Genomic DNA, 27,240 nt, shown 5'->3' with positions numbered 1-27,240 from the left:
TGCATGCCACACCTAAAGATCCCGCATGCCGCAACTAAAGATCCTATGTGCTGCAATGAAGATCCCGTGTGCCGCAACTAAGGCCCAGTGCAGCCAAATAAATAAATAAGTAAATATTAAAAAAAAAAAAAAGAGGAAGCTCTTGAAATCAACTATACTTCAATAAAAAAAAAAACAGAATAAGCTCTTGGCTTTCATTAGACAATTAAAGCTGACTGGATTTGTATATTTTAATTTCTATTTATTCATTTTCCTGTTGTTTTTATTCTTTCCTTCTATATCATTTTGGTGTATTTTGTTATTCTTTCTCTAGTTGAATGGTTAGCTGTTTATTTTCAAGCTTTCTTTTTTCTATTAAATGCACTGATGCAGTTTTTCTGTGTACTTTATTAAGGTTTCATATACAATTTCCTTGCCAAAATTTTTAAACTCTGTATGACAAAATATATCATAAATCAAAAGATAAGCAACTACCTGAGAATAAATATTTGCAAAATGTATACTCAACAAGGACTTGCTGTATAGAATATAGCTTTATAAATCAATAATAAATAAATAAAATCCAAAAGAAAAATGAGCAAATTTAACAAACCGGTAATTCTTACATGGACGCTAAAAAATAATAATTATATGAAAAGTTGTATATATATGGCATAATATAATTTATGGAAAAAAGCTTTTAAAAATCATGAAACTATGTCAAATATTTTCCCCTTTCATTATGTGGGTAGTCCTGTGTAACTAACCTGCCACCAAATGGCTGGCTAATCCCCAAACTGTGAGCTTCTCATTTTCTTTTCCCAAGACCTTCAACACACTTGGAAGCAACCAATACCGTTATGTTTCTTATTGTCACTAAATTGTCCTCTGGCAGCAAACACTTGGTTACCTAAAGCTCTGTTTTCATTGCACGTTTCTAAAGGTGATAAATAACTTGGCCTCTGCATTTCACTGACTACAGTATAATCTTTTCTACTGTAAACAGGGCTTGTAATACTTTTAATAAGATCAGAGAACCAATTCTAGGTAACCCAGAACCAATTCAGAGAACCCACCCTTAAATTTCTATTCCTCTGGAACCATTGCCAATAGCTAATTGTGACTCATTCAGGGTTCCGTCAGAGAAGCAGAACACACACACATACATATATATGTAGATGTAGATATATGTGTGTCACATGTATTTACTTTTTTATAAAGATTTGCCCCTACACAATTATGAGAACTGTTTAAATGGTCAGTGAAAGGCTGTTTCTTTGGTGTCTGGTGCTGGAACCTGAAGTCATTAGGACAGACAGCCAGGAAGGAAATGTACATGAGAATTGTGGGAAACAAGGGCAAGCAGACCTGCAAGGATGAGCTAGAATTCATAAGGACAAACTGGAACTTGGATCAGGCCCTCACCTCTTTCACACCTCCATCTTTGATGGTAGAAGAGATCTGCAGAAGAAGCTGACACCTTTAGTCACAGAGCTTAACATACTCATGCACTTGTCCCAGGAGTTGGAGGACGTAAAGGAGAAGCTTCTATAAGAGCTAGAACAATATGGCTTCTCCTTTGCTGTCTTCCAAATCTATTGCAAATGTCTCTTGTGGCCCAATCTAACCTGTAACTATCTAAGGAAGAAAAATTATGGAAACAAAGCTCCAGCTTAGCTAAGTTGACAGAATACAAATTCACTACATCTGCCACATGTTAATTTTTTCACAAGGAGAATGTATTCTTTTTTTTTTTTTTAATTTATTTATTTTTGGCTGTATTGGGTCTTCGTTTCTGTGCGAGGGCCTTCTCCTGTTGCGGCAAGTGGGGGCCACTCTTCATCGCGGTGCGCGGGCCTCTCACTATCGTGGCCTCTCTTGTTGCAGAGCACAGGCTCCAGATGCGCAGGCTCAGCAGTTGTGGCTCATGGGCCTAGTTTCTCCGTGGCATGTGGGATCCTCCCAGACCAGGGCTCGAACCCATGTCCCCTGCATTGGCAGGCAGATTCTCAACCACTGCGCCACCGGGGAAACCCCAGAATGTATTCTTAAATCATTTTATAGGACTTGTGTAACCCTGACATCAATCTAGAGAAGGATAGCACAAAATGGAAAGCTAAAGACTAATTTTACTTATGAACTGGATGAAAAGAAGTGAAAAATGAATCTAGGACTATATTAAGAAATAATAGATCAGAGACTACTAAATACTACTCTTAAGTAGTGTGATTTATCATAGGAATGCAAGGATGAGTTCAGACAGGAAAGATTGAACTTCTCATCAGAAATAATACAAGTCATGGGACAATGGGATGACATCTCTAAAGTGCTGAAAGGTAAAAAGTCATCCTGGAACACTAATCCAGCAAAAATGTCTTTCAAAAATTAAGGTGAAATAACTGAAGACATCAAAGAGAAAATTAAAAAAAATTCCTGGAGAAAAATGAAAAAGAAAACCCAACAATCAAAAATCTAGGGGATGAAGCAAAAGCAGGTCTAAGAGGGAAGTGTATAATGAAAGAAGCTTTTCAAGAAACAAGAAAAATCTCAAATAAACAATCTAACCTTACACCTAAAGGAACTAGAAAAAGAAGAACAAACATAACCCAAAGTGAGTAAATAGAAAGAAATCATAAAGATCAGAGCAGAAATAAATGATGTAGAGACTAGAAAAACAACAGAAAAGATCAATGAAGCTAGGAGCTGTTTCTTTGAAAAGATAAAGTTGATAAACCTTTAGCCAGTCTCATCAAAGAAAAAAGAGAGAGGGCCCAAACAAATAAAATCAGAAATGAAAAAGGAGAAGTTACAACTGACACCACAAAAATACAAAGGATCATAAGAGACTACTATGAACACCTATATGCCAATAAAATGGACAACCTAGAAGAAATGGACAAATTCCTAGAAATGTACAATGTCCTAAAAATGAACCAGGAAGAAATAGAAAATATGAACAGACCAATTACCAGTAATGAAATTGAATCAGTAATAAACAAACTCCCAACAAACAAAAACCCAGGACCGGATGGCTTCTCAGGTGAATTCTACTAAATATTTAGAGAAGAGTTAACACCTATACCTTTCAAACACTTCAAAAAATTAAGGCAGAAATAATGCTTCCAAACCCATTGTACAAAGCCAGCATCACCCAAATACCAAAACCAGACAAAATCAGACCAAAAAAGAAAATTACAGCCCAATAGCCTCAAAAATCCTGAACAAAATATTAGCAAACTGAATTCAACAATATATTGAAAGGATCATGCAGCATGATCAAGTGAGATTTAACCCAGAGATGCAAGGATGGCTCAATATCCACAAATCAATCAAAGTGATACACCATATTAACAAATTGATGAATGAAAATCATATGATCATTTCGATAGATGCAGTAAAAGCTTTTGACAAAATTCAATATCCATTTATGATAAAAACTCTCAACAAAGTGGGTATAAAGGAAACATACCTCAATATAATAAAGGCCATATATGACAAGCCCACAGCTAACATCATACTCAACAGTGGAAGGCTGAAAGCATTTCCTCTAAGATCAGGAATAAGACAAGGATGCCCACACATGCCACTTTTGTTCAACATAGAATTGTAAATCCAAGAAAAAGAAATAAAAGGAATCCAAATTGGAAAGGAAGAAGTAAAATTGTCACTGTTTGCAGATGACATGATACTATACATAATAAATCCTAAAGATGTCGTCAAAAAACTACTAGGACTCATCAAGGGATTTGGTAAAGTTGCAGTATACAAAATTAATATACAGAAACCTGTTGCTTTTCTATTTGCTAACAATGAACTATCAGAAAGGGAAACTAAGAAAACAATCCTGTTTGCAATTGCATCAAAAAGAATAAAATAGTTAGGAATAAATCTAACTAAGGAGGTAGAAGACCTGTACTTGGAAAAACTTAAGACACTGATGAAGAAAAGTGAAGGTGACACAAACAGATGGAAAGATATACAGTACTCATGGATTGGAGGAATTAATATTGTTAAAATGACCATACTACCCAAGGCAATCTACAGATTCAATGCAATCCCTATAAAAATACCAATGGGATTTTTTCATAGAACTAGAACAAATTCTAAGATTTGTATGGAAACACAGAAGACTTCAAATAGCCAAAACAATCTTGATAAAGAAACAAAGCTGGATTTCAAACTATAATACAAAGCTATGGTAATCAAAAAAGCATGGTACTGGCACAAAAACAGACATATAGATCAATGGAACAGAATAGAGAGCCCAGAAATGAACCCACACTTTAATGGGACATTAGTCTTTGACAAAGCAGACAAGAATATACAATGGGAAAAAGACAACCTCTTTAATAAATGCTGTTGGGAAAACTGGACAGCTGTATGCAAAAGGGTCAAACTGGACTACCTTCTCACACCATGCACCAAAATAAATTCAAAATGTTTTAAAGACATCAATGTAAGACCTGTAACCATGAAACTTCTAGAAGAAAGCATAGGCAGTGTGCTGTCTGACATTGGTCTGGGTAATATATTTTTGGATATATCTCCCCAGGCAAGGAAAACAAAAGCAAAAATAAACAAATGGGATTACATCAAGCTAAAAAGCTTTTGCACAGCAACGGAAACTATCAACAAAACAAAAAGGCCACGTACTGAATGGGAGAAGATGTTTGCAAATGATATATCTGAGAAGGGGTTAATATCCAAAATATACAAAGAACTCATACAGCTCAACATCAAAAAACCCCCAAGCAACCTGATTAAAGAAATGGCAGAGAATCTGAATAGACATTTTTCCACAGAAGATATACAGATGGCCAAGAGGCATATGAAAAGATACTCCATATCACTAGTCATCAGGAAAACGCAAATCAAAACCACAATGAGATATCACCTCACAACTTTCAGAATGGCTATTATCAAAAAGACAACAAATAACAAGTATTGGCGAGGGTGTGGAGAAAAGGGAACCTTCATGTACTGTTGGTGGGAATGTAATTGCTGCAGCCACTGTGGAAAAGAGTATGGAGATTCCTCAAAAAATTAAAACCAGAACTACCATACAATCCAGCAGTTCTACTCTTGGGTATTTATCCAAAGAAAATGAAAAACACTAATTTGAAAAGACATGCACCCCTATTTTCATCATAGCATTATTTACAGTAGGCAAGATATAGAAGGAACCTAAGCACCCATCCACGGATGATTGGAGAAAGAAGATGTGGTTGCAATAGCATATTACTCAGCCATAAAAAAGAATGAAATCATACCATTTCTGACAACATGGATAGACCTAAAGGGCATTATGCTTAGTAAAATAAGTCAGACAGAGAAAGACAGATACTGTATGATCTCACTTATATGTAGAATCAAAAAAATCAAAACAAATGAACAAATATAACAAAGCAGAAATAGAGTCAGAGATACAGAGAACAAGCAGGTGGTTGCCAAAGGGGAGGGAATTGGAGAGAGGAGAGAAATAGGTGAGGGAGATTAAGAGGTACAAACTTCCAGTTGCACAGAAGTAAATGAGTCACAGGTATGAAATGTACAGTGTGGGGAATATAGTCAATAACTATGTAATATCTTTGTATGGTGACATATTTGTTAACTAGATATCATGGTGATCATCTTGCAATGTATAGAAATATCGAATCACTATGTTGTATGATAGGACCTAACTTAGTGTTGTAGGTCAATTATACTGCAAAAACAAACAAACAAACATACTCATAGAAAAACAGATCAGATTTGTGGTTACCAGAGGTTAGGGTATGGAGGGAAGGGGAATTGAATGAAGGCAGTGAAAAGGTATTGAACTGCCAATTATAAGAGAAATAAGTACTAGGGATCTAATGTACAGCATGATAAATATAATTAACACTGCTTTATGTTATATATGAAAGTAAATCCTAAGAGTTCTCATCCCAAGGGAAAAATATATATTTTTTTCTATTTCTTTAATTTTGTATCTATATGAGATGATAGATGTTCACTAAACTTACTAAGGTAATCATTTCGTGATGTCTATAAGTCAATTATATCTCAATAAAACTGGAAGAAAAAAATTAAAGTGAAATCAATATTTTTTTCAGTAAAACAAAAGCCACGATACTTTTGTTGTTAGCAGACCCTTACTATAAGAATTGTTAAAGATTTTTAGGTAGAAGGAAAATCATATATTAGTAGAAAACTTAGGTCTACACAAAGGAATGAAAATCACCAGAAATGCTAAATATGTGAATAAATGAAAGTATTTTATTTCTCAGTTTCTTTAAAGATAATTCTTTAAAGATTATTGACCATTTACAGTAGAGAGATGGCTTGTAATTCCACCAGTTAAAACATGGTAATGGTTAAGTGGGGCAACAACTTCAACTTTGTACTTGATCTTGTCATTTTTTGCAATATACATGAGTGTCAGTGAGTGCAGAACTATCCAAATGATTCTGTGCGGCTCAGGTAAGGCACACAGGAATGCATAATTCATTCCATATACAAAGTTAGTACAGCAACTTTTTAATGGTCTTTATTATGTAAAATACTCTGTTGACCACAAGCAACTTATATTCCACTAGAAGAAACCCACAGTCTCAGCAGAGCTCACTGCGAGTTCTTCCCATAAGCTCACTTTAAGTAATGTATTTAAGAAGATTTACACTCAAATCATTCCACTTTTGTAAATCAAACCCGAAATCTGCATCGCTTTTTCATTTAAATATTAACTCCACTAGGTGGAGGCATTTGCTCAGTTTTGTTGTTTGCACTAAAGCAACCTGGGATAGCAAGTATAGTGAGCAGGGGAACAAGTCAGAAAGAAGGCAAAGCGCCCTTGTGCAAAGCCTGGTGCTTTGCCTTAACTTGGCAAATGTATCCATGTTGCTACACAGAGTTCAGCATTTGCTTTTAGTGTTTAGCAAAGAAAAGTAGCAAAGTTTTCTAGGTTGATGGTGTCTAAATTTTTTTGTTAGAATAGTTGGAACTTTAAAATAGCCACCATGGGTTGTATAGATTATTAACCACAAATCTTAAGTTTTCTTATTTAATTCTGTTAGACAGTTCTTGCATTCAGCAGTGATGTAGTAAGTAAGGGTCTGTAACAATAAAATATATGCTGTTTTCTCTATATTTCAGACATTTCATGTTTAATGTAAGGATAATGTAATATGTTAATATACAGATTTTTATGTAATACATAAGCCTTTATATTAGTAACTTCAAGTAAAACGTCACCTATTCAAGTTTCGGGGAAATGCTGTTCTTTTTTGAATATGCTATGCAAGTGACAAAAATGTGTGTGACAGTTCTTAAAGTAACTGAAATATAAAAGGTCTAAAAGACTGTGGGGAAATTTTTATTTTTTCAGTTTGAAGCTTCTTGTCATCTTCTTGGATTTCTACTTCTCTGCTTTTATTGGTACCAACATTATATGGAAACAATATCTTTCTACTCAAATAGGAAATTCATCTATCCTTTGTTTTGTATTTGAAGTTATAATGCTCTGTGTCATCAGTTAATTGACTTCAAGGAAGTAAGTCTCTGAAATGTTGAACTTGCTGAAAGCAACCCAATTTTCTTTTTGTGCAGTTGGTTTTTAAAAAGTCTTTCTTGTATAAATACTATTGTCTATAGTTTTATTGTTTGAAAGATACTTTATTATCTACAGCTGTTCTCATAAATTGATTAAAAACATTACAGACCTTTGTCCTGCAATCCCTTAGAGAAAATTTAATGCTTAATGTTATTATTTTTTCATCTTACATCTCTGGGAAAGGGATGACAAATCAGATGTTTATAAAATTATTGTTAGAAAGAATTCTAACTTTTCATATCTAATAGCTCTTGTCTCATATTTAAATATTCCATTTGATTTTTCATTTAAAACAATTATTCAGTGTACATTAGATAAAATAAGATGTCTCATTAATCCACAAATGTAACAATTGATTTTCTTTTTAGGATGAAGGCCTGGCCCGCCAGTTGGTGGAGCTAGGCTACCGCGGGACTGGAGAGGTGGTGAAAAGGGAAGATTTCGAAGCAAGGAAGGCAGCGATAGAGATTGCAAGGTTGGCTGAAAGAACTCAGAAAAAGTAAGTGTCCATGTTCCAAATGGATTTTATATTATATTGTAGAGTCTCTGGAAAAATCCAATTTTGTTGGCATTGTTGTAATTTAGAAACATTGGTTGGAGCAGGTAGAACTTGGAATATTCTAAGCATCTGTTCTGCAGATCAGGAACTGGAGGAACTGTAATATGGTTGCGATAAAGCCACATGCAACTGTGAGCTACAAATTTAAAAATATAAATACCAAAATATGGCTATCATACCAATAAAGTCCTGTTTACACATAGCTCAATATTATTGGCTTTACACATTTATATACTAAAAGTATGAGTGACTTTTGTCTTAGAGTTCTTTGTACTTTTGAGGCCTGTAAATCTTTGGCTTCATTTATGTTCTCACATTTTTGTAAATATTGATTCATTGACCTCTATTAACGATCATTGGCTTTTGTTAATATGACTCATGTGTGGTTATATAAAATATGAATCTAATGAAGTATGTTAGGAAAGAGATGTACACCTAAAGTGAACCGTATCAAACTAAGACAAACTGAAAAAGACTTGACAAAGTAATTATCTATTTACTTTTTAAAAATGAATGCTAAAGTTGTAAATGTTGGTGAGAAAAATTACTTAGACATTGGTATATTGTTCTTAGATAACATTTTAAAAAATACCCAGTAATTATGAGTAGAAGTCTCCCATGTATTTATTATAAAAATAACATTTGGTAGTGGAATGTGAATTGGTTCTGGGAATGTGCAATTTTAATTGATTGTTCTAGTGGTTCTTGTATTTCAGAACCCTAGAATACTGTCATTTAATACAGTAACATTCAGTAATATACTAGTTTTCTATTGCTGTCATAACACATTACCACAAACGTAGTCGCTGAACACAACACAAACGTATTTATTCATAGTTCTGTAGGTCAGAAATCAGAGTACAGTGGCTCAGCTGGATTCTCTGCTACATTTATCACAAAGTTAAAATCCTGTTATTGGCTGGACTGAGTTCTTTTCTGGACGCTCTGTGGATGAGTCTGCTTCCACCCTCATTCAGGCCAAATTCAGTTCCTTGTGATTATAGGACTGAGGTCTCATTTCCCTGTCACCCGTCAATCTGGGGACTCCTCTTTGCTCCTGTAGGCTGCCCACATTCCTTATCATGCTTTCCATGTGGCCGCCCGCCAGCAAGAATGGGTCAAGATCCTGCCAACCTTTAAATCTCTCTGACTTCTCCTTATGCAAGTCTTCCCTGACTCCAGCCACAGAAAGATCTCTCCTTCTGAGGGCTCATGTGATCACACTGGGTCCATCTAGATAATCTAGGATAATCTCCCTATTTTAAGGTCTATAACCTTCATTACATCTGCAAAGTCTCTTCTATCATGTATTGTAACATACTAATAGGATTAGGCATGGGGATCTTTGAAGGGGCCATTCTTCTTACCAAAGGTAAATTTATATAAAACTTCACTAGTTTATGCAACACAAGTATACTTGGCTTCTATTTGTAGAAAATTGAAATGATGCAAAATATATGTGTACATGTGATGTGTCATATAAAACATCAGGGGAGTCTTCTCTTTCTGTTTTTAATCAATAAATGTTTATCAGTCAGGAGCGGAAGTATAGAGATTTTTGTGAGATTTTATAAGGAATTAATGTATATTCATATTTTATTAGAGTTGTATCCTATTTTATATCAAGAGGAGTTGGTCATGTTGGTCATATAAATTCTATCCATGTACATGTCCATTTTGTGTTTGGCTCAAAATGAGTATTTATTCTATCGATAGTCTCTTTAACTGGCCAGAGCTGGAAGTCATCAGACTACTTAAGTGCCAGTCTTGGGAGACTAATCCCCACCCAGAGCTGCTAGAATCGGAAAGCCTTTTCATCTGCGCATCTTCTCATCTGCCTTTGTAGTGGGATGGGCCCCATATGTTTCCTCTTTCCTTCCCTGCCAGGTCCATTGTAGTGTTATTGGCAGCAGGGCCAGCAGAGTGTGGACACCAAATATGTCCTGTGCTTATATTTGCTTGAGGATCACTTTGAAAATATGCATGAACATGTGACTGCCCGCCAACTGGTACCAACTTGGAAACACGTGATTCTACTATCAGATTATCTTACATTAACTTCTCTAATGTGTGGGTGAGCAGCCCCAAGTAGATCACAATCCTCTTCACTAGCAATCATAGAGCACCCGTTTCAAGAAGTGCTGGCACCTAAGAGTATGTCACTTACTTAGAATAGTTTCATAGATAAAAAGAGTCTGGTTAAAGATATTGGGAGGGGGTATTTTGATAAGTATTTTGCCAGAAGAAGGCATAAAGTGAAAAAAATTATTTTAACCCTTTATTTAGTCATTAACTTCACAAATACTCATAGACAACCATACTCCATTAGGCACTATGCTAGGTGCTGGGGGTACGATAGAATATAAGACTTAGTCCCTGACCTCAAGAAATTTGAGGGTTAGATAAATGAAAGACAATTACATTGCTGGTGGGAGTATACAATGGAAAATAGTTTGGCAATTCTTCAAATAGTTAAACATAGAGTTACCATATGACCCAATAATTCCACTCTTAGATGTATATCCAAGGGAATTGAAAACAGAGGTCCACTTAAAAACCAGTGTTCCTAGCAACGTTATTCATAGTAGCCATAAAGGGGCAACAACCCAAATATCCATCAACTGATGAATGGATAAAAAAATGTGGTACATAGATAAAATGGAATATTATTTAGTCATAAAAAGGAGTGAAGTACTCTTACCTGCTACAACATGGATAAACCTTGAAAACATTAGGCTTAGCAAAAGAAGGCAGACAAAAAGATTGTAAATTGTATAGTCCCATTTATATAAAATGTTCGAACTAGGTAAATCCATATGGACAGAAAGTAGATTTGTGGTGGCCAAGGGCTGGAAGGAAGAGTGAAAGAAGAATGATTGCTAATGGGTATGGAGTTTCTTTCTGGGGTGATAGAATGTTCTGGAATTAAATATTGGTGATGACTGCACAACTTTGTGACTATACTAAGAGCCATTGAATTGTATACCTTAAAAGTTTGAATTTTATGGTATGTGAATTATATCTCAATTAAAAAAGGCAGTTACAACGGAAGATAACATACGCTATCATAGGTGTTGTGGCAACACCCTAAAGTAGTACTAAGTCAAGATTTGAAGGATGTGGAGAACAGGGAAGGCTCTTCTTAAGGCATGACTGCTAAATTTACCTTCAAAGGATAAGTAGGAGCCAAGCAGGCAAACAAGGGTATGAAGATGGACACATTTACTTTGCCTCAATTCTATGATAAATTTTTCTTCTTCACAAATCATTCTCTCTACCTCTTTGTTTTAACTTGTGTCTATTCCCTTGCTAAGACTTTTTTCCCCCCTAAAGTTGTGCCAGCTAGAGGCCACTCATTTCCACATGTACTGGATTGGTGGTGGTGGCAGTGGTGGTGGTAGGTGGGCTCTGCATTCTCCTAGCTTCTTGAAGCTTTGCTTCAAAGCCATCTCTGCTTCACTATCACATAAACAGTATCTCTCATCTCTCTTCCCCTGAGATTCATGCCAGCTGGGTTTAGTAGCCACAAGGCAGAGACTATAAAGTTTGGAAAGAAGGGATGGGATAAGTTTAGCTGGTGGTTTCTGAGGTAGCTCCCATCATAAGTCCTGGAGAATTTCTATTTGCAGTGAGAAGTTCAGTTGATTTCTATGGGTGATGGAGAGATAGACTTTGACTGTTTGCACAGAAGTTGAATATTGGGTTCTTGGGATCTAGTTAGTAGTTATAACTGAGTCATCTCTCAGGTGGAACACTTCCCTGGATGAGCTTGTAAGACCATTGGCCTCTTTACTTTGGGTCAGCTTATCTTTTTAGGAGATGAATTAGCTCTTCTTAAAACTGCTTCTGAGATAATGACCTTATTTTACTGAAATACAGAATCTGAAACATAGATGGAATAAATGGCAGCCCTGGTGGAACTGATAATTATACTGCTTGGCTGTTGCTATCTTCTCAAGAGACTTTGTGATGAGCCTTTGGGAATTCTTGTGAAGTGAGCTTGACAGGAGTCTCAGATGCTGAATATATAGGGATCCCTGTGATCTTTTTTGCTGAAATGAAGAGGATATCTGCGGTGATTAAGGAGAAGGCTCTTGTGTCCTTTTATCCTCTGGTACATCTGGGACTAACTTTAAAAAGTTGGACAAGTCCCCAACCTTTTTTATTCTAGCCAGTCTAGTCAGTTTATCAACTGTCAACTATTTGACAGTTATGACTGGAGTATTCTTCTTCAATTTGTTTTTAAAAATAGGAGTTGGAAGTATCTATTAATTGATAACATGCTCTTTTAATTTTATGAAGATGAAGCTGGATAAAAGGCCAAAATTTGTTTCATGTAAAATGACTTTACTCCATTCACTTTATGATCAAAAGTGAATACCATATGCCAGTGAATTAAATGAATTTCTGTAAGTTTAAAATGTTCTGCTAGATAAAATCTGACTTCTGTGAAATGGTTTCAACTTTTTGCTTTGTTTCAAATATTTTATGTTTTAAAAGTTATTCTCATACATTTTATAGCTCTTAAACAAAAAAATATGGAGTTGTGGCTTGTCGCAGACTAGCTGCTCCAGGAAGCAGACAGTGAGGGTTAAGAGTGCAGAAGGTTTGATGGGGACGTAACACCTGTGAAAGGAAAAGTGAGGAAACAGGACTAAGCAGGGTCAGAATCTTGATGCCGAAGTTTCAGAGACTCTCCCAGCACAGTGGAAAGCTCCAGGGTAAAGGTTGTCCATTAAAGAAGTCCCACATTGGGTGAAATGTTCAGGCCCTGGTACCTCTTCTGGGCCCAGTCATTGCCTGAGGTCTGCCCCCAAGAGTGTGATCTCAGCTTGAAACTGAGGCAGACCCTGGAAAGGTTCACAGCTGGAGGCTGTCAGCTCAGCAACTCCTCACAGCCAGGCAGAGAGGCCTTTCTCCAAGGGGTATCTGAGTGATATGTCCACATGCCTGCCACAGTTTGCCCCTTGTGACATGGAGATCCATTTTGTGCATGCAGGGAGCAGTTCTTCCAGAGCACCGAGGGCCTTTCTCCTGGGCAGGATACTCAGAAGAGGAAAGTTAGTTCCCATCACTGCTGTTGGTTTGGGGGCCAGAGGTGGTTCTCATCATCTCCTTCTTCCATTATCCATCCTAAATCCTCTGCCTTCAGCTGTCACCTCTCTGAATCTCAATCATAAGATGGTGGAGGCCCTGGTAATCCTACTGTCCTTAGGCTGGGGTTGTTGCATTTCTCATTCTCATTTAAAATTCTATAAGGGCGTACCAAGAGGTAGCTGGGCGGGCCACTCGAGTTTGTCACTTGTTACTCTCTACCCCCATTCTGTAACAACAGTCCTATCTCTCTTGCTGATCAGCAGCAATTACTCTTCACAAGATAGTGTCTCTCTGTCTTGCCTGCTGTTCCCTGGGCACAAGACGCCCAAAGTGCTCACCTGGCAGCCATAGTTTGTTGTTCAGTGAGACACTTGCCGTTTTCCCTGGTGAGAGTGTTCTAAAAGATGGCGCCCTATCCTTGAACAGTGTTGCCTCTAAGCTGGTGATTCAGCTGTGCCTTAAGTGGACCATTCCAACACTTTCAGGCTGACAGCTTCTGATGGGGCACTGTGTGATATGGCCAGAAGATCCCATGGTCATGAGCTCTCTCCCACACCTTTTTTGTTGTACAGCGGGTTCCCTGGTTGGGGTGCTATGTTGTGTTGGATTCCATGCCTGTGGATCAGGCATTTTGTGAGCATCCAGATAGTGGGGCCAACTAAGACCAAGGAGGCAGAAAAGACACACTCATATCTGGAATAGGTAAGTATTCCTGTGGGAATGAACTGTTGTCCCTTCTTGGTTTATAAAAAGGACCCAGTGTAGTCAAATTGAGTCCATTGTTCTCCTTGAGGAATCATGACCTACCAGGGGCTCAACATTGGTCCCTGTTGCTGGCAAATTGGACATGGAGAAGTAGAAGTAGCTAGATTGGCCTTGGTAAGTGGGAGTCTATGCTGTTGGGTCCTTGGATAGCCTTCATCTGCTCTACTTTGTTCATGTGTCCGTCATGCCAGTATTGAGAAGACTGCTGACAAGGCTGGCTGACATCAACTGGCTGAAGCTTTTTGTCTGTTTGGGTTGTTTAGTGCATCATTTTTGGTGGGTGTTATAAAAATCTTCACACTTGTACTCATTCCCCTATGTCCATCCACATGACTCAGACATTCCTAGTCTCCACCTTTTTTCTTCACAGTTTCCTGCCCAGCCAGCCAGACCATTCACCATTGCTTATGAGTCTCTTCTAATCTTTGGGACATTTCTTTTTCTTTATCCTTCTACACAAAGTGGATGATCAGATGTGTCACCTGAAGTTCTGCCCATTTGGGAAAGTTTTTCTTCCCTACTGTAATTTAAGGCCATCCTTGAATTTTATGGGTTGAAGTGTGTTCTCCAGCAAAGGTATGTTGAAATCCTAATCGCCAGTACCCTAGCATGTGACCTGATTTGGGAATAAGATCATTGCAGATATTCAGGTCAATGATCCCTGGGTGGATCCATGGACACAGTGGACCTATTATAAACCAACCCTTGGCCAGGATTCCATGTGTTATCTTACCCTCCTATGCCTGCACTCTAATAGTGGGACCAGGATGATGCTTTGGATCTCCAGATACCAATCTCAGCTATGATCCTGCACCCAATACTCTATCAACTATCTGGCTATTCTCCTTTCCTTAGTGTCTACTCATTTAAGTAAATGGTTAAAGATCCCTTGGGGGAAGAACAGAGGGAATCATTGCAATGGATAATTGATATAGTGTTACAGGTCTATTCCTTTAGGACAGGGTAACTTCTTTAGTCAGCAGGTTCCTAGTCTGAGAACTGGATCAGGTAGACACACTGGGCAAGACATCCTGACTTTCTATTGTGATGGCTGCCTTCAACCTCAGATAATTAACTTTGATTTCTTGTTGTGATACAGATTGAGTAGTTCCTTTGTTGACCACCTATCTATTTTGCCTCAAGGGATGTCATGTTCAGTAAACCAACTTCATGACTTTCAAGGTTAGGGTCCTTGACTCTGAGCTTGTTGGTCTTTATAATAATTACAAGTCACTGGATTCTTGAGGTTTAGCTCCACCTCTGAGTTTGCAATATATGGTATTGGTAAATGCTCACTCTCAACTAGTTGGATATTGTAACATCACTGAGATTACACACTGAATTTTTCCTCCTTTCCTCCCTCCTTCCCTTTGCCTCTCTTTCACCCTTTTTTTCCTTCTCTTTCTCTCTCCCTCCCCCCCTCTCTCTCCAACAAGCAAGTAATTACAGATGGTGTTGATCTTTTCAAGGAACATCATATTATCTGTATCTATCTATATCTATCTATCTATCTATCTATCTATCTACAGGTGTATCCATATTATTCTTTAGTTGAGTACTTATATGAACATGCTCATAAGTGCAATTAATTCTATCTCAGAGTAAATGGACCCATTGCTTAGATGAATTGATTATTTTTGTATTTGGCAAGTTGTTAACATTGCCACATTTATAGATCTTAGCCTATTTGAGCTTAAAATAAATCTAAAAATAGTCACAGAGAAAACTATGTAGACAAAATCCAATATTGATGATAGTTCAGCGAATGATTAATCAAAAGCAAATGAAATTCACATGTTTAAAAATGTTATAGCCCTTTTCTTCAGAATATTATTTAGATTTGTTTGTTTTTCTTAATTTAGCTCTTGGTTTAAATTGTGTTGATTCATTCAATACTCATTCATAGTCCCTTTGTAGGCAAATTCAAGGATTTCTTCTCAGACTCACTTTGCTTGGTTGACGTCTACTGATTCCTTTAACAGCAATTTGGAATTATCCATTTCTTGAAATGTTCCCTATCTTTGACTTTTATTACCTTTAACCTCCCATTTTCTTCTTTTTGCTGTTGTCCACTATCTTTGCTGTATCTTCTTCCTTCTCACTAATTTGGATCTCTCCCAAAGGACAGTTCTTTGTTTTTTTTCACCCTTTTTATACTCCACTATTTTCATATATCAACCACTTTTATGTTTCCAGTTTTCCTGCATCAGATCTCCAATCCTGACTTCTTTCCTGGGCTTTTAACTCCATGTTTGTTTTAATACTGTGTTGTCAAACCAATAACAAAATAGTAAAAAAGTCTCATTATTGTTCCCTTACAGATCCACTCCCCATACAAAAATTCCATTTTTTAATGCTGGTAATACCATTTTTTAAAAAACTCTATAGGCGTTATATTTTACAATATCTTCAAAGTCTACTTGTGAACAATTCTAAAAGGCAATTAACAATGGATTTCTGTTGACTCCTTTGTTCACATTTGCTCCTACGTTCATACATTTTTCACTCTACTTACATGTTGCTAATCCAATTTTTCTTCAGATTGACTTTTATTGCGATGTCTTACCTGATTGCTCAATCTCAATTTTCTTCATTCTCTAATACCATGCTGCCTGATCATACGTCTGTGAAACAGCTTTCAAAACATCTCTTTCATCCTGTCCCTTCCTCATTCCATTCCTTCCTCTTTCTATCAGCATCTAAATCTTCATCTCTACAAAAGAATATGAGGTATAAATATGAGTTTACAAGGGAAATAGGAATGTCTCATAGCAACAAGACTTTAAAAGGTAGAGAAGAAAAAGTAAAGGTGGAAGAAATACAGTGAAGCTGTGGTTGAGCTTAGTGCCCAAAATGTATGCCAGATTTGGGAAGATAATGCAAAGAGGTAAATATTTACATTACATAATTCATTATGTCCACCTGGAGCAACAAAACCATTGACAAAAAGTGTAGATATTCCTGGTTCTGAGAGCTGTAGGGAAGGAAAAAATGTCCTCGACCCACTTAGGGTCCCTGGATGCATCTGAAAATTGAATTGACAAACACATTAGCAGGAGAAAAGGATACAAATTTATTTAATATAAGTTTTACATGATACAGCATCCTTCAAGAGGCAATAAAGACCTAAAGAAACAGACCTGAGTATTTTATACTAGGTTTGATGAAAAGTGGACAGTTATCAAGGAATATGACAGGTTAAGGAGTATGAGGTAATTATAGTAAACTGGGGGAAACTTAGCAAGGCCTGTTTGTTAGGATTCTTCTTGGCATTTCTTTGTCCTCAGAGAAGCAAGGATTGTTCAATATCTGCAAATTAATCAGTGTGATACACCACATTAACAAACTGAAGAATGAAAGCCATATGATCATCTCAATAGGTGCAGAAAAAGCTTTTGATAAAATTCAACATCCGTTTATGATAAAAACTCTCCAGAAAGTGGGCTTAGACGGAACCTACCTCAACATGGTAAAGGCCATATATGACAAACTCACAGCTAACATCATACTTAATGGTGAAAAGCTGAAAGCATTTCCTCTAAGATTACGAACAAGACATGGATGTCTACTCTCTCTCCACTTTTATTCAACATAGTTTTGGGAGTCTTAGCCACAGCAATCAGAGAAGAAAAAGAAATAAAAGGAGTCCAAATTGGAAAAGAAGAGGAAGTAAAACTGTCACTGCAGATGACGTGATACTATACATAGAAAATCCTAAAGACTCTACCAGAAACTACTAGAGCTCATCAATGAATTCGGTAAAATTGCAGGATGCAAAATTAATATACAGAAATCTGTTGCATTTCTATACACTAACAATAAAAGGTCAGAAAGAGAAATTAAGGAAACAATCCTATTTACCATTGCATCAAAAATAATAAAATACCTAGGAATAAACCTACCTAAGGAGGCAAAAGACCTGTCCTCTGAAACTATAAGATGCTAATGAAAGAAATCAAAGATGACACAAACAAATAGAAAGATACACCATGTTCTTGGATTGGAAGAATCAATATTGTCAAAGTGATTATACTACCCAAGGCAATCTAGAGATTCAGCACAATCCCTATCAAACTGTCAATAGCATTTTTCACAAAACTAGAACCAAAAATTTTAAAATTTGTGTAGAAACACAAAAGACCCCAAATAGCCAAAGCGATCTTGAGAAAAAAAAAAACGGAGCTGGAGGAATCAGACTCCCTGACTTCAGACTATACTACATTGCTTCAGTAATCAAAATAGAATGGTACTGGCACAAAAACAGAAATATAGATCAATGGAACAGGGTCGAAAGCCCAGAGATAAACCCATGCACCTATGGTCAATTAATCTATGACAAAGGAGGCAATGAAGAAAAAACAGTCTCCTCAATAAGTATGCTGGGAAAACTGGACAGCTACATGTAAAAGAATGAAATTAGAACATTTTCTAACACCATACACAAAATAAATCTCAAAATGGATTAAAGACCTAACTGTAAGACTGAATACTATACAATTCTTAGAGGAAAACATAGGCAGAACACCCTTTGACATAAATCACAGCAGTATCTTTTTGGATTTGTCTCCTAGAGTAATGGAAAGAAAAACAAAAATAAACAAACTGGCCCTAACTAAACTTAAAAGCTTTTGCACAGCAAAGGAAATCATAAACAAAAAAAGCCAGCCTACAGAGTGGGAGAAAATATTTGCAAACACTGTGACTGACAAGGGATTAATCTCCAAAATATACAAACAGCTCAATATCAAAACCAAACAACCCAATCAAAACATGGGAAGAAGATCTAAAAACACATTTCTCCAAAGAAGACATACAGATGGCCAAGAGGCACATGAAAAGATCACTAATTATTAGAGAAATGCAAATCAGAACTACAATGAGGTATCACCTCACACTGGTCAGAATGTCCAACATTAAGAAGTCTACAAATAATAAATGCTGAAGAGGGTGTGGGGAAAAAGAAACCCTCCTACATTGTTGGTGGGAATGTAAATTGGTACAGCCACTATGGAGATCAGTATGGAGGTTCCTTAAAAAACTGAAAATAGAGCTATCATATAATCTTGCAGTTCCACTCCTGGGCATATATCCAGAGAAAAACATAATTCGAAAAGATACCTACACCCCAATGTTTATAGCAACACTATTTACAATAGCCAAGACATTGAAGCAACCTAAATGTCTGTTGACAGATGAATGGATAAAGAAGATGTGGTATATATATATATATATATATATATATATATATATATATATATATATATATATATATATACATACATATACATACATACACACACACACACACACACACACAGTGGAATATTACTCAGCCATAAAAAACAATGGAATAAAGCCATTTGTAGCAACATGGATGGACTTAGAGATTGTCATACTGAGTGAAGTAAGTCAGACAGAGAAAGAGAAATGTATGATATCACTTATATTTTTGTGGAATCTGAAAAAAAAGGTACAAATGAACTTATTTACAAAACAGAAATAGACTCACAGGCATAGAAAACAAACTGATGGTTGCCAAAGGTGGGGGAGAGATAAATTAGGAGTTTGGGATTAATACATACACACTACTATATATAAAATAGATAACCAACAAGGACCTACGATATATAGCACAGGAAACTATACTCAATATCTTGTAATGACCTATAATGGAAGAGAATGTAAAAAAAATTATATATTCACATATATATATCTGAATCACTTTGCTGTACACCTGAAACTTACACAACATTGTAAATCAACTATATTTCAATAAAAATTTTAAAAAATACCAAGAACATTGAAGGTATTTGTTTCAGAAAGCAAAGCTGATGTCATGCTTCCCAGTCCCTTTTTAATTTAAGGACCTCAGAACACAGAGTTTATCTGATTGTGCTCTTCTTTCCATTGCATGCTATTTCCATGAGTCCTTACTAGGCTCCTGTTTAATGAAAAAATTTTAATGTTTTCCTTCTTTATCCCCCATTTTCAATTGCACTTCTCTTCCTCCTAATATACCTACCCTAGAATATTTAATTTATTTCCCTTGCTTTCTTCCTTTCATACATTTAAATGTATGCTTTCTAGAAAAATCATGTTTAAATTTTTGCAGAAATATGAATTGCACTATATATACTATATTTCTTATAATTTGTTAGTAGTTTATTTGGGGCAGTGGGATTTCAATGTAGGTAATCATATCATTTGCAAATAATGATATCATATTGTTTCTTCCAATTATTTTGCTTAATTTGTTTTTCTTTTTTTAATTGTCCTTGTAAGGCACTCAAGTACATGGGTCAATGGGAATGTTGATAGTGGGCTTTCTTATATTGTTCCTGATTTTAACGGGATGGTGTCTACTATTTCCCTGTTTATAGTGGTGTGTGTGTGCGTGTGTGTGTGTGTGCGTGCATGTGTGTGTGTGTGCACATGCGTGTGTTTGTATGTGTTTGACCTGGAAAGTTCCCTTCTATATGCAGTTTACTGAGATAGACGATCATATTTTTTTTTCCCCTTTATTAAAGTGGAGAAAGATACTTAAGGTTTTTCTAATACTGAACTATCCTTTCATTCCTGGTATAAACTTAAGTTGGTCAGGTTTATTATTCATTTTTGGACTCAGATAATAGCAACTTATCTGGATTGTCTCTTGGATTTTTCTACCAATATTACCTGCTAATCACTTTATTTGGTATCACCATAACAAACTAACTCTTCTCTTCAGGGCTTTACCTTCTAACCATCTCCCTAATTCATTCCCCTACCTCTCCCCTCTGGGGTTAAATCAATCTTTTATAAGCCCCATTTTAAGAGTCTAAGGATTTTTAAAAAACACACTTAATTAACATAGGTCTGGTTCTCATGGAACTAAAAAACAAGGCAGTCCCCAGCTGTTTCTAAATCTGTAGTCCAGGCAAGGGACCTGTGCTTGGAATGGACAAAAAACCAGAGCAGAAAATCAATGGTATCTGAGGGATGAAGGATAAATAGAATACTTATTGGTTTTAACTGCACCAGGGGAACAGGGATGAGTAGAGTGATAAGACTTTGGCAGAAAATGTTTATTTGAAGACAGGGGCTTGATTCTGTCATTACGAAATCAAGATCTACTACCTGGATAACTCATTGGCTAACTGAGCTAGTTAGAGGCATTTTTACTTTATGCCTCCATTGTTTAATTGATAATGAAAATAGCTAACATTATTGAACCCATAATAACATTCAGATATTTAGTACTAAAATGCTTTTATTACTATTTACTTATTAAAACCATTTCATGGATGATGAAATTGGGCACAGAGAAATCAAGAAACATGGCCAAAGTCCTTCAGTTGGTATGTAGCTGAAGATTTAAATCTAGGCCAGAGCCCACAGTGGTTTTCTAGTTTAAGAATTGATTACTAGAGATTTTAAAACATTTTCTAAGTATCATGCCTTAAGTGAGAAGTTTAATGAGTCTTAACCTGATTATTACAAGTTATTAGGTAAAAGTTTTGAAAAAAGAAATGGAATGATTTAAATAAACCTGTGGCATGTAGCTTTTTGCTATCTTTATCAATTTGAATGAAGTTTTAAAACTAAATTCAAGCCCATGAAAGTGTTCATTTTTTATCAAGTCATTGAATAATTTACTATGTTAACGATCTATTAATTCCTTTAACCCCTGGTTACTGTATTTATTATAATAGGTTAACATTGAAATGGTATTAAGATAGAGCCTGGAGATCCTAAAAAATGCTTATGTTCTACACACACACGCGTATTCTCTCTTTCCCTTTTCTTCCTCTCCCTTTCTCTTTTAATGTGTTTAGAGTCACTACTGAGGGAAAATAAGTAAACGGAACAATAGATACTTTCCACATCGCTATATGTTGCTCTCAAGTTTTTTAGCATATTCGATTAACTAGTTTGCTTAGTTGACAAATTATTTTTCTTTTTTGTTTTAGTTTTTATTTGATGGGAAAATTCTTTATAACCATCAAACCATATATGTGATCTGAGAGAAGGATAGCAAAACCTCACTACAATGGTCCTTTGATCTACTTAGAGTTAGAGATGTTCATTTCCAGTAATCAGTGTATGATAAGGAGAGGTGTCAGGAGCGGGGTAAACAGAGTTTCTTCCAGTTTCTCATGAGTCAGTTCAGCATATCGTAAACACCCTTGTTTTCCTCAAACATATTTTCAAGGGTAATTGCAAACATCCATTGAGAAAATAAAATATACGTTATATATATCTATATATATATAAAACATTTCATAGATACGATATTCAGATAGTGATTTCTAAAATTTTATACTATGAGTTTTATTAGCCTCAGTATTAATTTTAGAGACAGGTAGTAAGCATTAAGTTTTTTCAAGTGTACAGAATCCTAGTAGTAGAATTATCCCAATCAAGATGATTGTAAGTGATCTTTTTTAATTAAAATGTTGAAATAATTTCCAGATGTGAGCTAATTTCTCTACTTGACACAACTTATACATTGTAGAAAGCATAGATGTTCTTTTAAACCAGAGGGGTTTTTTGTTTGTTTGTTTTTGCCATAACATTAAATGATTGTATGGCACATCCTTGAAACAAATTATCATCATAAAGCTACTAGATTTTTAACATTAAAATTTAATTTCCCTATTTGTTGGGCTAATGTTATGACTTTTTAATTTTGGACTTTAGTTTATTATCTTTTTCTTTATGTCTGTATGTTGAATGATATATCCATATATCATAGAACAACAATATATACATATATATGTATTTAGAAACAAACTTTCATGGCAGTGAATACTTTGACAGTATAGTGATCTGAGTGTATTTTGTGTATAATATAATAATAATAATTAGTAGTATTGTAGCTATCATTTGCTGATATATGCCAGGCACCATAGATCATTTTATGTGTTTTAACTTATTTAATGTTCACAACCACCTTCATGGATATAAGTATAATTATCTCCATTTTACAGTGGAACAACTCAGTACATAGAGTTTATATACTAGTTTAAACAACCATTAAGAGGCAGATGTAGGATGAAAGCGCAAGCCGTCTGGTGTTAGAGCCTGGATTCTTAACTACTACACTCCTTGCCTCATGTAACGAAATATGTCATTAAATGCCATATCCTCAGTACATAGCCTCTTCCTTATATTCAGTACATTACTCTGTGTATTCTTAATCATGTATGTCTTATGACCAAGGTAATACTAAAGTGAAATTATAAGCACCAAGTACCACCTGATAATATTGGATTTGAAACGGAAGTCATGAAATGCGAAGGTTTATCTTTATCAGAATCCAAGTAGCTTGTTTAATTCACTTTAAGTAGCAGATTGGGCAGTAGAGCTTTTTGATGACTAAACTTCATGTCCTTAATATGTTTACTTTAACACAATATTAAATCAGTTCTGAAAAGGTGCAGGTGTGTTTGGGTAGCTTTTCTCTCTTAGTAGTGAATTTGTAACATTAGCGAAAATGTTTTTGCACCTGGATTTGGACAGCGATAACAGACTTTCTCAGCCTAAGAATACATTTGGACTCCTTAAAATTTTTTTTTCTATGACGGAAAAATAGTCTAAATCTAAATAATTTTGGAAAACCCTGCAGCAATAAATAAATAAAATTTGTTTACATAGGTGCAATAAAACATTTCCTTTTAATAGGGATTGTTTCTACTTGTAATAAGTTAATAATCTGCAAGCAAAAGGGGCTAGAGGCAGTAATTTGTGGAGTCCAAGGCTGTTACGCATAGGTTTAAAAGGATCCTGCTCTTTTGAATCCTTTTCTGCATGTATTTCAATATTAACTGACAGTTTTGATTTGCTTCTTTTGTGAACATAAAGCTTGTTCCTGATATAGCCTCTGCACTAGCTGTTCTTTTTGTTTGGAAAACTCTTCTGCCTGATTGATCATTATGTGGCTGGCTTCTTTATGTTATTCAGAGCACAGTCCATAGCTCAATATCTCAATAGAGGCATCCCCAGACTGTCAATCTAATCTGGCCACAGTCATTTGCTTCAACATTGCTCTATTTTAGTCTTCTCTGAGGTCAAAAACTTCATAGGTTGGACTTCCCTGGTGGCCCAGTGGGTAAGAATCCACCTGCCAATGCAGGGGACATGGGTTCGAGCCCTAGTCCAGGAAGATCCCACATGCCGCGGAGCAACTCAGCCCGTGCGACACAACTACTGAGCCTGCGCTCTAGAGCCCACGAGCCACAACTACTGAGCCCGTGTGCCACAACTACTGAAGCCTGCACGCCTAGGGCCCGTGCTCTGCAACAAGGCAAGCCACCGCAATGAGAAGCCGGCGCACTGCAACGAAGAGTAGCCCCCGCTCGCCGCAACTAGAGAAAGCCTGCGTGCAGCAACGAAGACCCAATGCAGCCAAAAATAAATAAATAAAAATAAATTTAAAAAAAAAAGCAAACTTCATAGGTTTTTGTTTGTATTGATTGATATATGCAGTCTTTCTCCTCAGCTACATGTAAGCTCTGTATGAACAGGTGTCTTTCTTTTGCTCACCACTGTCTCACCAAAGTCAGCCTTAGTGCCTGATAAATAGTAGGTTCTCAACTACTAGTTGAATAAATGACTTTTTGATTCAGGACTTGAGAGTGCCAGGTGCTGGATGTATTATGGACAAGGTAGCAATAAAATGGTTTGTCATTCAATTTGTAACGCTAATGTTTATCCAGCATTGACAATGGAGTCCCAGATATGGCACCCAAGAGCTTCACCCGAGTTCAGTAACTTAACACATGCACTTTGAACCTACATTATTAAAATAAATCACACTGCCAAAACCTATACCTCCATATATCTTTTAAAAACTTACGTCTATGTGCAATTAGGTACTTAGGCAAATTGCTCCTAATTTAGAATGTGAATCAATGGCAATGATTAACAAGTCAATGGTTAAGTAACAATTATATGTAATATATAACATATATAATATATAAATATATATAATATAAATTCTATATTTGTGGTATAAATACACATAAGATTTACCATCCTAACCATTTTAAAGTGTACAATTCAGAAATGTATATTCACATTATTGTGCAGCCAATCTCCAGAACTTTTTGGTCTTTCAAAACTGAAACTCTATACCTGTTAAACAAAACTCCCTAGGTTTCCCCTTCCCCCCAGCTCCTGGCAACCTATTTTCTGTCTCTGAATTTGACTACTCTAAGATACCGCATGTAAATGGAATCATGCTGTATTCTCTGTTTTATGACTGGTTTATTTCACTTAACATGATGTCCTGCAAGGTTCATCCATGTTGTAGCATGTGTCAGAATTTCCTTTGTCATTTTCTGAAGAGCATATTATTTTTTTTTTCATTTTAGTCTTTTTTCAGCTCCTGAAAAAGTATTAACTATATCCTGGATATAGTTATTATATTTAGCCTTGACAATAATTATTATCAACTCACATGCTTTTTTTAAATAGGCTGATCAAAAACTGCAGAATTATGGGTGATTTTTTTTATTATACCTACCCATCAGGATATGCAATGTCTTAACTGAAAAATAAAAAAGGTAAATCACACACAGGAAAGACCCAAGAGGAATAATTTTAAAGAGGCATAGGGATGTCGATATATTCAGCACACATTATTTAATGATCTTGTATATTTGCTTCCAAAATATTAGAAGCACGGGTCCTGGGCATGTTCTCCTGGCAGAGGCAGGGATCTAAGGGAGAGAGACCCAGACTTGGAACCAGCACACTGTCATTTCTGTACCATCCTATTCACCAAAGTGAGTCCCAAGGCCAGTCCAGACTCACGGGATGGAAGAACAGACTCTGCCTCTTGATGGAAGAAGGTGCAAAATGATATTGCAAAGGGCGTAGTTGTAGGGAGAGGTATGAAAGATTGAGCCCATTTTTGTAATAATTTGATTCATTTCTATTATCACAAATTAACCAACATTCTGAATTCTGCATGCACTATCCTCTTGCTTTCCTTTTAATATAATTTTATATCTATATGTGTTCCTAAAAAGTAAATTTTTAATTTTAATTGTTTTGACTTTACAAAGGATGGTATTGCTAAATATCCTCTTTTGGGATTTAGTTTTTCACATAATATTTTATTGCTAAGAATAATTCATGTTGTTGTATGTTGCTATATTTTATTTCATTTTTTTGCATTCTTTTGATGGTATCAGCATTGAGTCTTAAACATCCTTGTTGATAGGAATTTGGGTTGCTTATAGGTCTTGCTGTTGTGAACATATCTCCTAATGCATGTTTCTCCTGGGCATATCCCACACACTGGGATATATCAGTTGTAGAGTATGTGAATGTTTAATTTTACTTCCAAAGTAGTTGAGCCAATTTGCCTTCCTACTACCAATTAATAAAATATCTTTTGGCTCTCCATCCCACCCAATACTTGTATGGTCAGAATTTTGTTTTATTTTTGTCACTTGAATGTTTTTAAAGTGACTTCTCAATATAGTTTTGTGTTCCCTAATCACGAAAGAAATTGAATTGAAAATACCAATATGTTTATCGGCCATATAGGTTTCTCTTTTGTGCTTTTCTTATTTTCTTGCAGGAATATTTTATTTATACTTGTTTCAGCATTGTATACTTCAAGTAGTTCCTTCTAGTCTGTAATTTGTCTTCTCCCTTAGTTTAAGGTGTCTTTTGATAGTCGGAATATGAAATTAATTTGGCTGTGAGGTTATGAAGAGTCATGGAGTGAGTTATACATTTGCATTGTCACGCACAAAACAGAGATGCATATTGTCCTCTCTTCCATACATTCCTTAGATTGTGTACTGCTGTTTGAGGGAATGGTTAAGAATGGCAGGCACCCAGAAGAGGCTCTGAAAATATGGAACAAATTGGGAAGAAAATTCCCTATTCAAAAAATTAATTTCTAAAATGAAAACATTGCCTTTACTGTTTTTCTTCAAATCATTGTAATGCTTTTCTTTTTACGTCTTTCAGTTTTAGTATTCCTAAACAATAAAGTGGTCGAGTGATGTCTTAAAAATATCAACAACTGATAAATATATGTGTTAGGGAACTGTGTAATTCTGGCTTAACATGTTTATGAAGTGAGAATTTGTACATAGCTTGGTAGCTTCATGAAGGTAAACAGAAAAAACATGAGAAATATTAGCTGGTTTCAATTATAGTTATTTATAATAGTTCAAAATAAAAAATTAGAGTTACTGGCAACTCTTAACACCCTCCGAAATGTATCCCTTGATAAATACATTCAAAC

The 27,240-nt window shown here is 35.8% G+C and overlaps 1 protein-coding gene across 2 annotated transcripts in view; it reads left to right on the top strand.

Annotated features, from left to right (window-relative positions):
- The window catches only part of CFAP299 (cilia and flagella associated protein 299), a 609,967-nt gene that overhangs the window by 10,853 nt on the left and 571,874 nt on the right, over positions 1 to 27,240 (top strand). For both annotated transcript variants that reach the window (XM_082463951.1, XM_082463950.1), the window contains exon 2: positions 7,939 to 8,069. In XM_082463951.1, coding sequence (XP_082320077.1) covers positions 7,939 to 8,069 — 131 coding nt within the window. The remainder of the gene's footprint in view (positions 1 to 7,938; positions 8,070 to 27,240) is intronic.

This window comes from Balaenoptera physalus (genome assembly GCF_965194825.1).
Source record: "Balaenoptera physalus genome assembly, chromosome: 5".
Classification (NCBI taxonomy): Eukaryota; Metazoa; Chordata; class Mammalia; order Artiodactyla; family Balaenopteridae; genus Balaenoptera; species Balaenoptera physalus.
Note: the sequence above shows the minus strand (reverse complement) of the source record. Positions and strands in the feature narration are given on the sequence as shown.